The sequence below is a fragment of the Meleagris gallopavo genome, chromosome 5, assembly GCF_000146605.3.
Source record: "Meleagris gallopavo isolate NT-WF06-2002-E0010 breed Aviagen turkey brand Nicholas breeding stock chromosome 5, Turkey_5.1, whole genome shotgun sequence".
Lineage (NCBI taxonomy): Eukaryota > Metazoa > Chordata > Aves > Galliformes > Phasianidae > Meleagris > Meleagris gallopavo.
In genome coordinates, this window is record NC_015015.2 from 19,671 (window position 1) to 33,989 (window position 14,319).

At 39.2% G+C, this 14,319-nt stretch overlaps 1 protein-coding gene across 1 annotated transcript in view; it reads right to left on the bottom strand.

The window, feature by feature from the left end:
- Positions 1-14,319, bottom strand: part of SPON1 (spondin 1) — a 195,920-nt gene that overhangs the window by 7,712 nt on the left and 173,889 nt on the right. The window contains exons 8-13 of the mRNA XM_031553354.1: positions 2,598-2,799; positions 2,286-2,426; positions 1,840-1,915; positions 1,201-1,383; positions 685-855; positions 412-579 (exon numbers count right to left, since the gene is read on the bottom strand). Coding sequence (XP_031409214.1) covers positions 412-579; positions 685-855; positions 1,201-1,383; positions 1,840-1,915; positions 2,286-2,426; positions 2,598-2,799 — 941 coding nt within the window. The remainder of the gene's footprint in view (positions 1-411; positions 580-684; positions 856-1,200; positions 1,384-1,839; positions 1,916-2,285; positions 2,427-2,597; positions 2,800-14,319) is intronic.

Genomic DNA, 14,319 nt, shown 5'->3' on the forward strand with positions numbered 1-14,319 from the left:
AAAACAACCCACAAAACTAACAGAATATTCAGAGATAGGATAAGGATGAGGCTGACTGGTTGAACAAAAGGTGCAACTCAATTCCTGGACTGCTCACAGGCTGAAAGAAAAGAGCACGGTATCATTCTTGACTTATGATTAAATACACCTCATATCCCATAAAATTAGAGTTGCTTATATCTGTATGGCTTGTGAGTAGCATACCACTGAATGTGAATATGTTTTTCCTATACTTAGGTTCTGTTGGTGGAAGTGGTTCATAACGCACTTTCCTTAAGGGATCCAATTCCAAGGAGGATCAGAAAAAGCAATGCTGCTTGTGCTTAGGCTATGTTCTGTGGTGTGATGGAGCAGCATGTCAGAAGTGATGTCTCCTTCTGTAGCAGAGGAGATGAATTCACAGACACTTACGGCATTCAGGCATCATGCATTTCTCTGCCTCTGTAGTTTCTGCCTTGCACATAGATCCATCAGCAGGAGTCATCTTGATCATTCTGTGTCGTCTTTTCATTCCCGTGCCACAGCTAGCGCTGCATTCATCCCACTCTCCCCATTCGGTGACAAGGCAGCTGCTAGGGGCTACACGAAACAGAGAAGATCCTTCGGTAGTAGGGCTCATATGAAAAAACGTATCAGGCAGTTCTTCTATTGACTGGATTTTACAAAGCTAAATGAAATACTTACAACATTCCTCATTTACAATACATTTCTCAGTTTCTTCAGTTGGCACTTTACACATAGAACCATCTTCTGGGAATTGTTTTACATATCTCTCTCTAGATCGCGTTCCCATTCCACAGGAAACACTACAGGGGGACCATGTAATCCAGTCAGACATCATGCAAGTGGAACCATCTAAAATACAGAGGACCATTTCAATCGCTAATATTTACATGATCACCTGCCACCCACCAGTAAATCTACAGTTGCCCATTTATGTGCAGTCACTTTAATGTTGCCTCTCACATCCTGTCTTCTGTGTTGCTTACTTTACTCCTTTCCTTTATACTTCTGTGTACTCCATGCACCCACTCAGCTAAACTGCAGAGTTCATCACAGACCGTTTGAATTTGTATTCTTCTGCAGTTCTTATTTTTGCTATAACCCAGATCGTACAGCAACTAATATCTTCTTAGAACTTTAAAGGAAAAGAGTGGCCCTACGCAGCGTTGTTCTCCTCTACCCTTTCCTCTCGATTACCTTCATCACTGCAGCCTGGACCCATGCATGGCTGAAAATCTTGGGTATCAGGACAGGGCACACTGAGGTCCAGCTGAGCTTTAAGCATTCTCTGCCTCATCCTCTTGCCCTTCTCACAGGTAGAAGAGCTGCAGGCTGACCAAGGGGACCAGTTTGAATATATGCAGGTCTCAGGAGTATCATCTAAAAACAAGAAAAGGCAGTAAACATTAACAGCACATTATCTTCCATCTGCCTTTCTTTATACTTAGCTAGGAATTACTTTAGATGCTAATATGAAATGTTATTTCTTTCTGCACTCTAAACCACTCCATTTTAACTCCAAAAAACCTGACAAATTTGATTTGAAGAACAAACAAACAAAAAACAACACTTTACGTTGAATCCCCTAAAAGTTATCTTCCATTGCTTTTATTTTTATTGTCATCTTCCAGCTACACATGCAATGCCTTTTCTCTATAAGTGGAGACTAATAGCACATACGTACTAGAAGGGATGAAAAACTAAGTCACTTTTTGACTAGTAAGTGTGAATAAGTGAAACTTATTTCTGCCCCTAAGTTAGTTTCTTACTATATCTAGAAATAACAGTGCAGAATGGAACAAAATATAGTCCAGCACAAACTAATTCAGAAAGTACCTTCTTCTTTTTCTTCTGGTGCTAGATCTGCCACAATGTCATCTATGTTATCAGGTACGATGTTGCACTGCTCCCCCTACAAAGAAAGAAATGATTGTGGAGATTGGATGTAAGAATGTGTATGTGTAAAGCAGTTGAGACAGTGCACTGAGAGGCACTGCTGGAGCTACAGCAGCAAGAGAAAACACTGAATAACTCATTAGATCGTGCTTTTTACTGTTCTGTTAGAAAAAAAAAAATAATCTGCAACTAAGCAGATTCATAATTGTTGGAAGTTAGACAAAGAGTATTTTAAGATAGTTTAAAATGCAAAAACGTTATTTTCTACCATTGTATTTGTTGGAAGTAGATTAGGGAGCAGAGATTTGGTGACAGGAAGAAGGAAAAATTTTGTCTTAAGAGATTGTGGTTTTTGCTTCCTTGAGATTTTATGTATAAAACTGTACCTTACGTGCAATTCTTTCAATGACAACTCTGGCTACTAGCTTGATAGATCCTCCTTCTGGATCATAAAACGGACTCTGTGGGTGATCTAAGCTTGTAAGCGGTCTGATCTTCTCTTGAGGAACTGTAGGTTTGTTGGGTGACTGCAATCAGAAGAAAGAAAACATAAATACGGTTAAAAACAAAATGAGCAGAGTGGTATACAGGCACATACTCCATGTGACTGTGGATTAAATAGCTTTCATTCTTCCCTGACTTAAGGTAAATTCAGGCAAATAAATTTAGGTGAAATGCATTGCAAGTCATCCAAATACCTCATAGGTAACACCACTGTCCGTGCCGGCATCCCAGGGGATTAAATCCTGCACAACTTTCTGAACCCAGCCGCAGTCCTTGGTGCAGAGGTCCTCGGCAGAAAGGCCCACGTTCCAGTCAGGACTGGGCCCCAGCATAGTGAGGAAGGACATCAGGTGCCGGTGGCGATCAACAGAAAACTCAGCAGAGGGAGCAGCTCTCCTGCAAATTGAGCACACAAAGGTTTTTAGCAACTACATTCAAATTTTCTGTTAGACGACAAGGAAACTGATACTTCATGATGTGAAACGCTGGTGTGACACTGCACAGAGGTGAGAGGCAGGACACATAAAAAACAGTGTGCGGGAAAAAAAAAAAGCAGGGCATCATGCTGAGGTTTTGGTTGCTGGGCTGGTTCTGACTAACCTCCCCCTGGTTACCCCCCCCAAAAAAAAAGAGAATAAAAAGAATACAAATTTCAATGTCCAAAAGTGCTTGGGAATGTGTGTGTGTGTGTGTGTGTGTGTGTGTGTGTGTGTGTGTGAAAAAGCACTGATCAGTGCTGTTTTAGTGCTCATGTGAGAGTAAGTGAGAGATTGATGGCTGCTGCCAGTCCTGGAGAGTTCAGCCAAGACTTAGGCAGGTCCCTGCCAGCGTGTGTGAATGCATCGCTGTTCATCTGGCCTTTGTCAGCCGTTCTCTTGGGAAGAACTGGTGCCGAAACATGCAGTGCTCTGCCATGCTGAGGAGCAACTACCACATTCCTACGCACAGGGAAACTGTAGGTTTCTGTTTAACAGCTGAAAAGCTGGAACTCTTAGTGGCATCTTTCCCATGAACAACAATGAATGCGGACTTACTTAATATACAATTTTGGCAATCTTGTGCTACCAAATATTTGCCTGATGTCACTGCAGGTTTTCTTCAGTTACAGGACTTTGATCGATAAAGTCAGGGTTTTTTTTTTCTCCTTTTTTTCCAGCATTACGTCAAAAAATACTGCCTTACGAATGTCTAAAGTTCACAGATTCTTTATATACATTTATTGGTTTTCTTTTACTGTGTTACTCGTCTTTTTCGGTTGGGTACCTGCCATACATAATGCACATACGCTGTTCTCCTGCCCCAAGGAGTTTATTGTAAATGCTTGCCTCACTGTCAAAATGGGGCATTTTTTTTTTTTTTCATTTGTGCATTTATTCTGCTTCATACTGCTCTCAGTACATTAAACCAAAGAAATAAACAAAACCCAACAGCCCAAGGACAGCGTTCCTCACAAATATCTAAGTTAGCATACCCAGTTCCCTTCCCAGAGAGAAGCTGCATAAGAAGGCAGTTATTAATAGGTAAAATGTTTGGGCACCTGTGTTCCAGGGTCTTCAGAAATTCTTTCTTACTGTATAAAATGCCTTATATTGAAGACATTAAGTATTAAGAGTTTCTAAGTGTTCGATGGCATTAATCCTCCCTTTCCCACAAGAAGATGCAAATGACTTTTTTCCCCACGACAGACAAATCTGATTTCAATGGAAAAATTTCTCTACTGTAAAGTAATAAAATAACGAATGAAGGTATCAAATGCTCTCTCAGTCAGTAAAGTATTCTGATATATTTGTCAAGTACATTGTGATTGTTCTTTAAAAATCTACCTAACTACAGGACTGACTTAGTAGCTTTACTCAATGGGGTTCAAAAAGTTTCTTAAAGGACACAAAAAGAGTCTAAGCCATACACAAATAATAGTGAATAATTAAATAAGTGTGTGTTTGTATGCCTGATCTCAAGGTTAGAAGAATGTCTAAGCACAGGACAGACACCAAGACCAGCTCTTTCAGAGGAAAAGCCAGAGCAGTGTCCCGACATTACACCTCACTGCACCATGCAGATGTGCTCTCGGCAAAACAGGAGAGGCAAACACACTCCTACAGGTTGAAGACAAATGATCAGAAATCACAGGAAGCCTACTTCAGACACATTGTAATGCATCATCTTTCATCACTTGCTATCCCTGCATTGGGCATGGTACAATTAAGTCTCCAAATGCTTTCTTAGGAAAGTAAATATTAATTATGCTATTAATATAACTAAACATTGTGTGTTTAAGTCTAATTGCATCAATATTTTGAAACTGTGTAAAGTGTAAAACACTTCATAGGAGATGCTCTGCCTACAAGACTTGGCATGCATTACATCGCATCAGCAATCCTGAGCCTCTCGTAACTCTTCAGCTTCAGAGCACTGTGCAAAAACTGGTTCTTCTTTAGGACAGCTTGGGTCAGGGCCATTTTACAGTACTTTATCCCATAATTGCTTAGCACAGAAACGTAAAAATTGCTAGAGGATGCACAGAGGCCAATTTTCTCTTTATTCTTCCTCCACTCATGTGCAGGTGTGTACATGCTGTCTGCAGAGCAACATAATATTGTAGGTGGAACATAAGAACTGTTTTGATAGGCAGGCTTGAAAAATTTCATTATCATTATCATAAAATAACCTTGTTGGGCTTCTTACTTCATTCTAGCAACTACTTTCTGCAGGGTTAATTGTAAACAGTATACCTTGCATTTGAACCAGACCTGTACAACATCGGCATGCGTGGTTTGCAGCTCTTCTTGAATTGCTCTAATTATGGAAGGGAAATGGGCAGTCCTAAGGTACAGCCAAATTTTAAGAAAGTTGTCATCTGTGCCAAGTTGTGCATTTGACAATGTCCCCAAGAATTCAGCTGAGTTGAATTTGCTTTAAGAGACAAATAAGTCACTTCTCCCTACACATGTACATGCATAAAAACAGAGGTGACTATGAGTTGCACAGCAAATCCTAAACATCTAGGTAAGCTCGAGGTGACAACCCTCAGAGCCCTACACGGCTGGGATTGCTGCTTTTGTTGCTTGAAGCTGGCAGTACTTTTCCACTGCAAGCCTGATCAGCCTGCTGACAATTCCTGTCACATAACAGAGCGAAGCAAAGTACTAGAGAGTGTCCTGCATCCTAATTTTTTTTCCCAATTTACTTAATTTTTATTCTGCTTTCTCTTTTTTAACACGATTTGGATCCCCAGCTATAGGGATGACACAAACAGCATCACAAGAAAATGCTTCTTTCTTAGTTTTTTAAAGGCTAGAAGAGCACAAACATGACTTTGCTTTGCTAGCTTGTTTTCCCTAAGTGAAAAATCTAGTTGCTGATGCTATCGCTGCCGGGAGCTGGGGGGTTAAGAAGGTCTTTGACAATACAGTGGAAAACTCAACTTGCTGCAAGACATATTTTTGAGCGTTGAATCAATACTGACGTGTTCTACTGCCTTCCCTGTAAAATATAATAGAGCACAGCTAAGGAAGATTGTGGAGAGCGAGTGGACAGGAATAGTGAAAGGAATATTTTGCAGAATAGAACTTCAAGGCTATTCTTGGTTTACTGTTTGATTTGCATACAAAGGGAAAGTATAAGAAGAAGGGACAGCCAAAGCGCGCACACTCTGTCTCCGTAACACTAAGCAGCTCAACAAATAAGACCACCTACAGGGCTCACTTTGTACCATCAGAGCCAGTTTTTGCTACTGGTGGCCCTACGTACACATGGGAGGAGCCCATCCCCACCTGGGCACTGCTGGAGGTGACCCCTGGAGTGCTGTGTGCCCACACACTGTGTGGATGGGCCAGCTCCAGGCAGTGCTGGCAGTCGGGCACCTGGTGGCCTGAGCCTGGCGAGCAGCGCAGGTGATGGAGGAGTTCAGCCTGCCTCTAGCCCCCGGTGCACGTTGGGAAAGTAAACTACAGTGCAAAGAACAGTCAACAAATTTGATTGACATTCCTACAGAAAGGTTGAAACACATTTTAATGCCAAGCTGTTATTGTCTCTGAGTGCCACATCAGAGGCAGTGACAGTAAGAGTCTATTTTCTTTTGTGAAGAGTAAAGAAACCTGTCACAAATTCTCAGCCATTTGTCTTTTTGCTTTGGAAAAAATACAGAACTCAAGAGCACTCTCTTGCTTTGCTACGCATCAGCTCTTAAAATGAAAATAGTACCCATAACCGCTAAAGAACATGGACATACACAACTGAGTAAGGGATTACCTCATTACCAGTGACACTAAAGCCACTAATCAGAACAAACGCTGCTGTAAAATAGCATTAGTCAGGGCATTTTTAAACCATTACAAAAGCAAGGGACTTCGCACAGCAGGTTCTTTGAGCTTTTTCATATTGTCAGCTAGAAGTACCTTGAATGCTACTTTAGGTAGTAAGGATATCTTATTCATTAACGTGCCATGTATTTACTTTATTACTTCAGCATGGTTCTAGCGTATAAGAAATGTGACCAGGCTTTTGACACTAGAAAAAAAAACTCTCAGATATCTCAAGTTGAGACTGTAGTTTCTGAAAAGCTGCCTTACAGCAAATAGATCCTTTTTGACCACAATGCCTGTGAGGCTAGTTACTGGAATATCTGCAAAATGTGGATACGCCTTCAACTTACCTTCAAAGATTTTAAAATATTCTCACATATTTCAACACCATCTATTTTGCAAGTGTCTGGAGCTCAGAATTTACATCCCAGTCCTGCGTAACCCCTGAAGATGAACAGCATCTTTTCACCTTCATTAATACAACACACATTTCATTTCATCTAGCCTATACAAAAGACATGTATATGACTTTTGGTGTCTGGAAATGAGGATTAGGGTAAATCCCATTCCTAGCAGTGAAAAGAAATAGCGATTCAAAAATTTAAAGTCTGCATATAGATTCTGATAATTAAAAAAAAATATATATATATATATATAAATATACATAAATGTAGATTTAACTGGTAAACTGTTCCCATTATTTGGAGAGTACTTATGCAGGAGGAAAATCATAGGGTTACTAAGTAGACGTATAATTGTGTGAAAATAATGCATACAGGACTACACAGAGTTATAAAGTGAAATGATTTTGGCTTAAGGAAAGACAAGAAGCGGCTGGAAAAAAAAAAACATTGAAATAGTAACTATTAATGGGAAGGATGCATAAGAAAAACAAGAGCAAAGATAGAATGGGATGAGTAAGTTTGTTCTAATTGAACGTTGCAAATCTTTGTGACGTTCTCTGCAGTGATTGTTCTTAGCTGAGAACCCTTTACATGTCTTAATATCCAAATTTTTCTTGGCTAGTGACATTTGAATTTTAAATAGAAAGAAAGTGGTAAGTGATAGAAAATGGAACTGCCACATTGGTTGCTCTGGCAAAAAAAAAGGAAAAGGTTTTTTTTTTTTTCTTTTCCAGCAAACACATATGTTCTTCCTTACTTTTCTGAGACTGAAGTATGAATTTCTTAATGTGGGAGTCAGCCCATCTGCCAAACAATGAAGCTTCCCTGACTCTCTATAGTACACGTAACAGTTAAAGCATTCATTCATTTTATAAGCATGATTTCATTTTTTGATTAGGATTTACTTGACACCTAATCAATGCACGTAACTGAAGACTTAGGTAAATGTAGTACTTAACAACAGTAAACGACTGTGTGCTGGAAGAGGTAGAAACTTATGGAGGACTGTGTCAGCCTCGTGATTCTGGCATGCAACCCAGAATCAGGTGAACTTGTTTCCTGTTAAAAAATAAGAGGCTCTGCTGTTCATTTAAATGGAACTCTGCAGATCCATTAAAAGAGGGTAACCCAGCTGCACATATGACATTGAGACCGCTCCTTCCTGTGAAGTTGCTAAGATGTTAGTATGGTGGAAATTCATACGGTTAAGATCTTTGTCTTAATTATCCAAATGTGTAAGCGTACTTCGAACTCAACTGGATTCAATTTCAAATTTAGAGGAATGATCAAACCTGGTAAACGTGCCAGTTATTCTGTATGGGTTTTTAAATTCTGTTTTCTCTGGGCCTTACTTGAAATATTTCTTTTGGTTTGGGTGAAACAAATATTTCTGCTTTCCGGATAAAATTTGTCATTTACTTTCTGGAGGAGGGATGTGCTGCAGAAGGGGACGGTGTACCGCAGGAAGCTTTTGGACATAAAGTGCAGGAATTTACCCATTAGCCAAATGCAAAGTTGGAGCACACAGAACTGTTTTGCAACTCCAGAATGGTTTATGTATTTGCCTTCACGTTATCAGAAGATGCAATAACTGACTTTTTCCCTATTTGTATTTTATTTGCAGATGAGATTGTCCTTTATGGCTTGCTATTTCTGATTAGACTCAGTTAGAATTCTTCTATTTTTGACGATATTAAACTTCACTGGATTCATCCCAGCTATCTATAAAATCATAGAAGGAGAAAATAGCTGAGCTAGACACACCATCCTGTTGCCATAGAAACAGGAAACGATGTCTGGCTTTCTCATGCCTCTGATTTTGTACACAAAATCCCCAAACTTTGAGAATGTTTCTTAGCAATGTGCTGTCATATCGTGAAAGAAAACTTCATTTAAGTCTAGACTGACAGATACCGGCTTGTACCCCCACCTTAGGCTAGACAGTGCAACATGACAGTGGGAGATAATAAGATAGGGATTTGTGGAAAAAAGAATCATTTTAAAAATAAAAGTTAAAGACACACACGATAGGGACACTACAGAAATAAAAGTTGCCATGAAAGAATCGAAACGTATACTTCCTAAAACCATGCATTTGGAGGCTGGGGAGAAGCAACAGAAATCTTTGCAACACATGCTATTCCCAGAGTGCACGTCACTACTTAAGTTACTGTGACTTTGAGCTGTCAGGTGCAAAGGGAAAGATCACACCTAAAAAGCACACAGCTACAGAACGTCATGTGGCTTGTTTGTTTTACGGTTTTCTCTCTTCGCAGTAGTACATACAATAGCATCCCTAAAAAGCGTGCAAGAACGTACTACTATCACAGCTTATAACTAACTGGATTATTTTTTAAATCTAAAGTGAGAAACTTCAATTATTAAAATTGCACTCCAGTTTATTTGTGAGCAGTTCAGCATGAAACCTGAATTTTTTAAAGATGACGCTTTTTCATCTTCTCCACATAACAAATATTCTCCTAGAAAGCATTTTTCCACGTAGGATTATAACAAGAGATCTCATCAAATAAACAGAATTCAGCAATCTGAAGAAGATACTTACTTTAATTGACACGTCTGAATTTATTCTGTAGATAACCTATTATTCCTCTGAGAAATGACTTACTCCTGCCTTTATGGTATTTCCTACTAAACTTTGACTTTAAGAAGCCCGTTTCTAAGAAAATAGGTTGGACTCAGAATAGTTCTGTGATCCTTAGTTTTAGGACTTGAAGAGAATTTTTTCACTTGTCATTAACGGAAGAAAGATGTCACGCTGTAGGATGACTAAGGAGAGCGTTTCATCATCTACATCTGTCCGTGCAATATATAAACCTCAGGTCCTGATTACTTTTTGCAATGATAATATTGGCCATGGTACAGCGCTCAAGTGTTGGTTCATACATGGTACTTTTTTCCACCTCTTCCTGCTGTTCACCAGTATATCTCACATTTCACTACTGTATATTTTCTGTGTTCCAAAAGACCTCACTCCAAAAATGTTTCTCCCATCAGTCTGAGTGAGCTCTGCACTCAGTTTTGCTTCCACTGCCTCTGTCTTTGCTGTGTCTTTCTCAAAACTTTTGTTCATCCGCTTATGCTTTCTATGGCCTCTCAAATAAGGTCAGTTTCTGAAGAAATAACAAGCTACCAGACATCAGCAAGCAACTGTGGCAATACTGAGATCTTTATACCTTCATTAAACACGGTCAGATGTGAAAGAGTTTTTCAACTCACTGATTATTGTTTTTCCAAACCGTGGCAATATAAGACCTTCATAGGTATCAAACTATTACAGCGTTTTAAATCTAAGCACAACACTGTATTTTGCTCCAGTTTGGCTTGGAAATGTCAATCTGAAAGTTTCAAATACACTGAAATTAAACCAACAGAAAAGAAGGCATAGTAATAAGTATCATACAAGGAGAACTATAATTGTTATGTAATATTTTGCATATTTTATGCTTGCCAAACGTAAAACCATTGGTCAAAAACACTCAGACAACCAAGTGACTGAACGTGCAACTTTCCTCCGGTCAGGCAAACACTGAAATAACTGGCTACTGTTCTGTGCCTGCACTGAGCTGTAATGTGTTAACGATACACTGTACAACACCACCCTGTAGAAGCTGGGATGACACGTCCTGTGGGCATTTTTCTTGAGATCGGGATTTCCCAGTGCCTCACCTACTTTTGGCTGACCTCCAGGAGCACCCTCAGAGGACAGACCTCCCTTCTGGCCACAGCTTTCCCTTGCACTCCCGCTGTGCTGCAGCCACGGTCCCCAAGCAGCCTCCTGTCCCCAGAACACAGCAGCCTCTCAGCAGTCTCATTCCACTGATCTGCTCCTGCTGCAGAATACTTGTTATGAACGTAGGTAGCTTAGGCAGCTATTCATTATGAAAACTGTGCGTAGCTATAAATGAATAGGCTACAGAGATCGGGATGATTTCACCATAGAATTAAGGTAGAGTTTTAAATTTAGATGAGACATACCTCGCACAAACTCTTTTGAAAATATTCCCAAAGTGCCTACTTAAGGCAAAATACGAGCCACACTACACAACATCACAACTTTTATTCTTATAGAAGTGTATCTCTACTTGGAAAGAGATGCTTAGGGATTTAAGAAGTACTTCCAAGCATCTCAAAATTTAAATCAACTCATCTGTCAAGAGAGAAGCACATCATAATTCTTCAGCAAAAAAACCTCTTTCTGGATAACACAGATCCAGTGATATGTCAAATATAACCACATTTCACTCATCTCACTTCATTATAATGGCAAGTCACCAAGAATAAATCTGTAACTGAATCAGTTTATCAGACTATGCCTTGTTCCAATTCTTCATGCTCTAGCTACTAGCAATTTTATATCCTTTCATTTTTTTGAGTTGTTCATGATGACTTGTTATGAATGAGACAGTTCGGCTTGTACAAATTTAATTACTTCTTGGCTGGAAGTTTGATTTTCCTGGATGCAGCTGTGACTGCATTGAAAATCATGTTATTGTGACTTCAGTGCACTTCAGGTACAGTACCATCCCTGTTACAATGGCAGTAACAGGGTTGGCTTTTATGGCAGACAGCTTAACCACGTGCTGCCCAAGAAATGGTCTCACTACTACGGTCAAAGATCTGTCAATACTACGAGCTATTAGCAGCGGTCACAGCTTAAGCTATTTCTACCAACAATGCCCAACCCCCCAAAAAACCTTTACATTGGTCATTAAAGTTGGCTTTAGAACACAATTTTACATTGTCTTAGAATGACAATTACTTAGGTTTCTGTTTTAATCGGTTGCTCTACTTGAACTGTTCATACTATCCACTTTACTATATGGAGAGAGACCGTACCCTCACAAATACTACTGATCTCACTAATTATATGAGGAAAGTCAGAAGTGTCATCTGCTAACTGAACAGCTATCCACAAAAGAAATTATCTGCATCTTTGCTTTGAAGTAAATCAGCTGACATTAATACTATGCATACCGAGAGAAGGATTTATCTGTAATACAGAAGTGTTTTGTTTTTTTTTAAAAGAAAATAATTTAAAATTGAAGGAATAATCAACTTTGTGAATAAAAAAAAATCACGTCTTTGTAGAGCCTTACACTATTACTAGGCAGCTTCTGTAGCAGTACTGCTACCAAGTGTATTCTATATTCTCTATAATGGCTCAATATATCAGATATTCTGCAAGGGCTATACTATTAACAACTGTATTAAATATTCACTACTATTCACAACTGTTAAAGGACAGAAAATCTTTTGCAGAAGTCTATTATACTATCAAAATCTTTCTGGCGTCCAAAGCAGCAGGGTGTTGGAACAGGGTTGGGAGCTCCCCTGTATCTATCCATCACACACCAGCTCTCTACATACAGAGCCATCAAAGTCCCACAAGCACTCTGAGGTCACTAGGTTGTGCTCACAGCATAACAAGGAGTTGCCCAGGTGACCAACATCGCTTTCTCTTTAATTAAAATAACATCCCACCTTTCATATATTCAACCTTTACTCGCCAGAAGATATGACAGCTACTTTGCTTTTCTCTTACAATAAGCATTAACTACGCTTAAATTTTCACCACTAGAAGAGGCTTAAAGGTAGCGCACCCCCACACGCACAGCTTGAGACGCTCAGTGGGTTAAATGAAGCTACAGACGTACACATATATGTGTAAAGCAAAAAAATACCTGAACCTTCCTTTCCTAAAAGTATATAGAAGGAGAAGATAAATGCAGTATTAACCAATTAGGAGAAAATACCTAACAAGCATGCAACAAAAATGAGCATTATACAGAATATAAGAATTAGCAATAAATAATAAGCTCCCTTGTTGCTCTGTAACCCTCTGCTGACTCTTAGTCACTGTAAGTGAAATTACACGTGTATGAGTTGCAAATCATTATCTGGATGGTGTTTATAAGCAATTTGTAGCACCAAATGTTAATGATATACAGTGAATAGATGATTAAAAGACTATGAGATGAGCTTTTCTTATCACTTTGGAGAAAACAAAAATTAAAATTTAAACTATGCCCACTACAGCAGGTGAAATGCTGTTCAGAATAAGTCTGTATTTGGCCTTTCAGCATGCCAGTTAAACCCAAATACAAGTTGTGTGTTAAGCATCTCAGTTTCTCCGCTGGGCAGTCTAAGGACTTCATTAATGAAGCAAGTGAATAATTTATTTCTGTTGTTTATTTTAAAAATTGCATCCTGACACTGTATAATCAGTGAATATACGGATGCTACAATTAAGAAACATACAAGGTTACCACGCTAAAGAAGAACAGACGGAAAGCTTACCCTTGTCCTGGGATTGCTGAGAAGACTCCAAGAGGAACGATCTCCAGAAGAGATCCTTCCCCAGTTGTAGCCAGCTCTTAAATGGCTGTAGGAGAGCTGCAGCCAGGCTCCACCCCTTCCAGCAGCACAGGAGAATTGCCTTCACCTGTGCTCCTGTGGCTGACCAGTGCTTGCCTCAGGTGATCAATCAGAGGTTCAGGCCCTGATTCAGCAGTTCCCATACAGACACCAGTATCAGCATTTACTGATAGAGCATGGGGTGGCAGGACAGAAAATGGTTTCAGCATTCTGCATGGGAAGAAGTAATCTCAGGAGGTACTCCGAGAGTAGATAGCACAAGAGCATACTGATTTTGAATATACCCTACGAATATTTTTTAATGTATATCTTATGAAAGGAAAAGTGCCAGCTTATTGGTGGAACGTGTGCACTTAGATTTTACCCGCATCAGCAGCTTAGAGAGAAGTAGGTTATTCATAGAGAGGGATAGGTAAATTAATTTCTCTTATTCTCCAAATGGATAGGTATAAACATCAACTTCATAAATTACTTTTAAAAATTACTTTTGAAGTAGTTCTATAGAATCTTAAAAGGATTCCACAAGTGATGTATTTATTTTATAGGAGAACACAAACATGCCTACTTGAAATCTTCATTCTAAAAATACACACCCATCTATTATAAAGGTAATGCAAATTTAATTTGTTCCTATTTCCAGCACAGAGATATTAAGTAATGGAAAATCAATTTCAGATCTGAGCAAATTATCTGCACTTACGTTTATTTTTTCCTACACTGAATTCAGTAAAAAAGGAAACCTACGTATGTGTTTTCATGCACCTAATTCATGCATTCTACTTTAAGTACTTTGCAGGTGTTTTTCTTAAAAA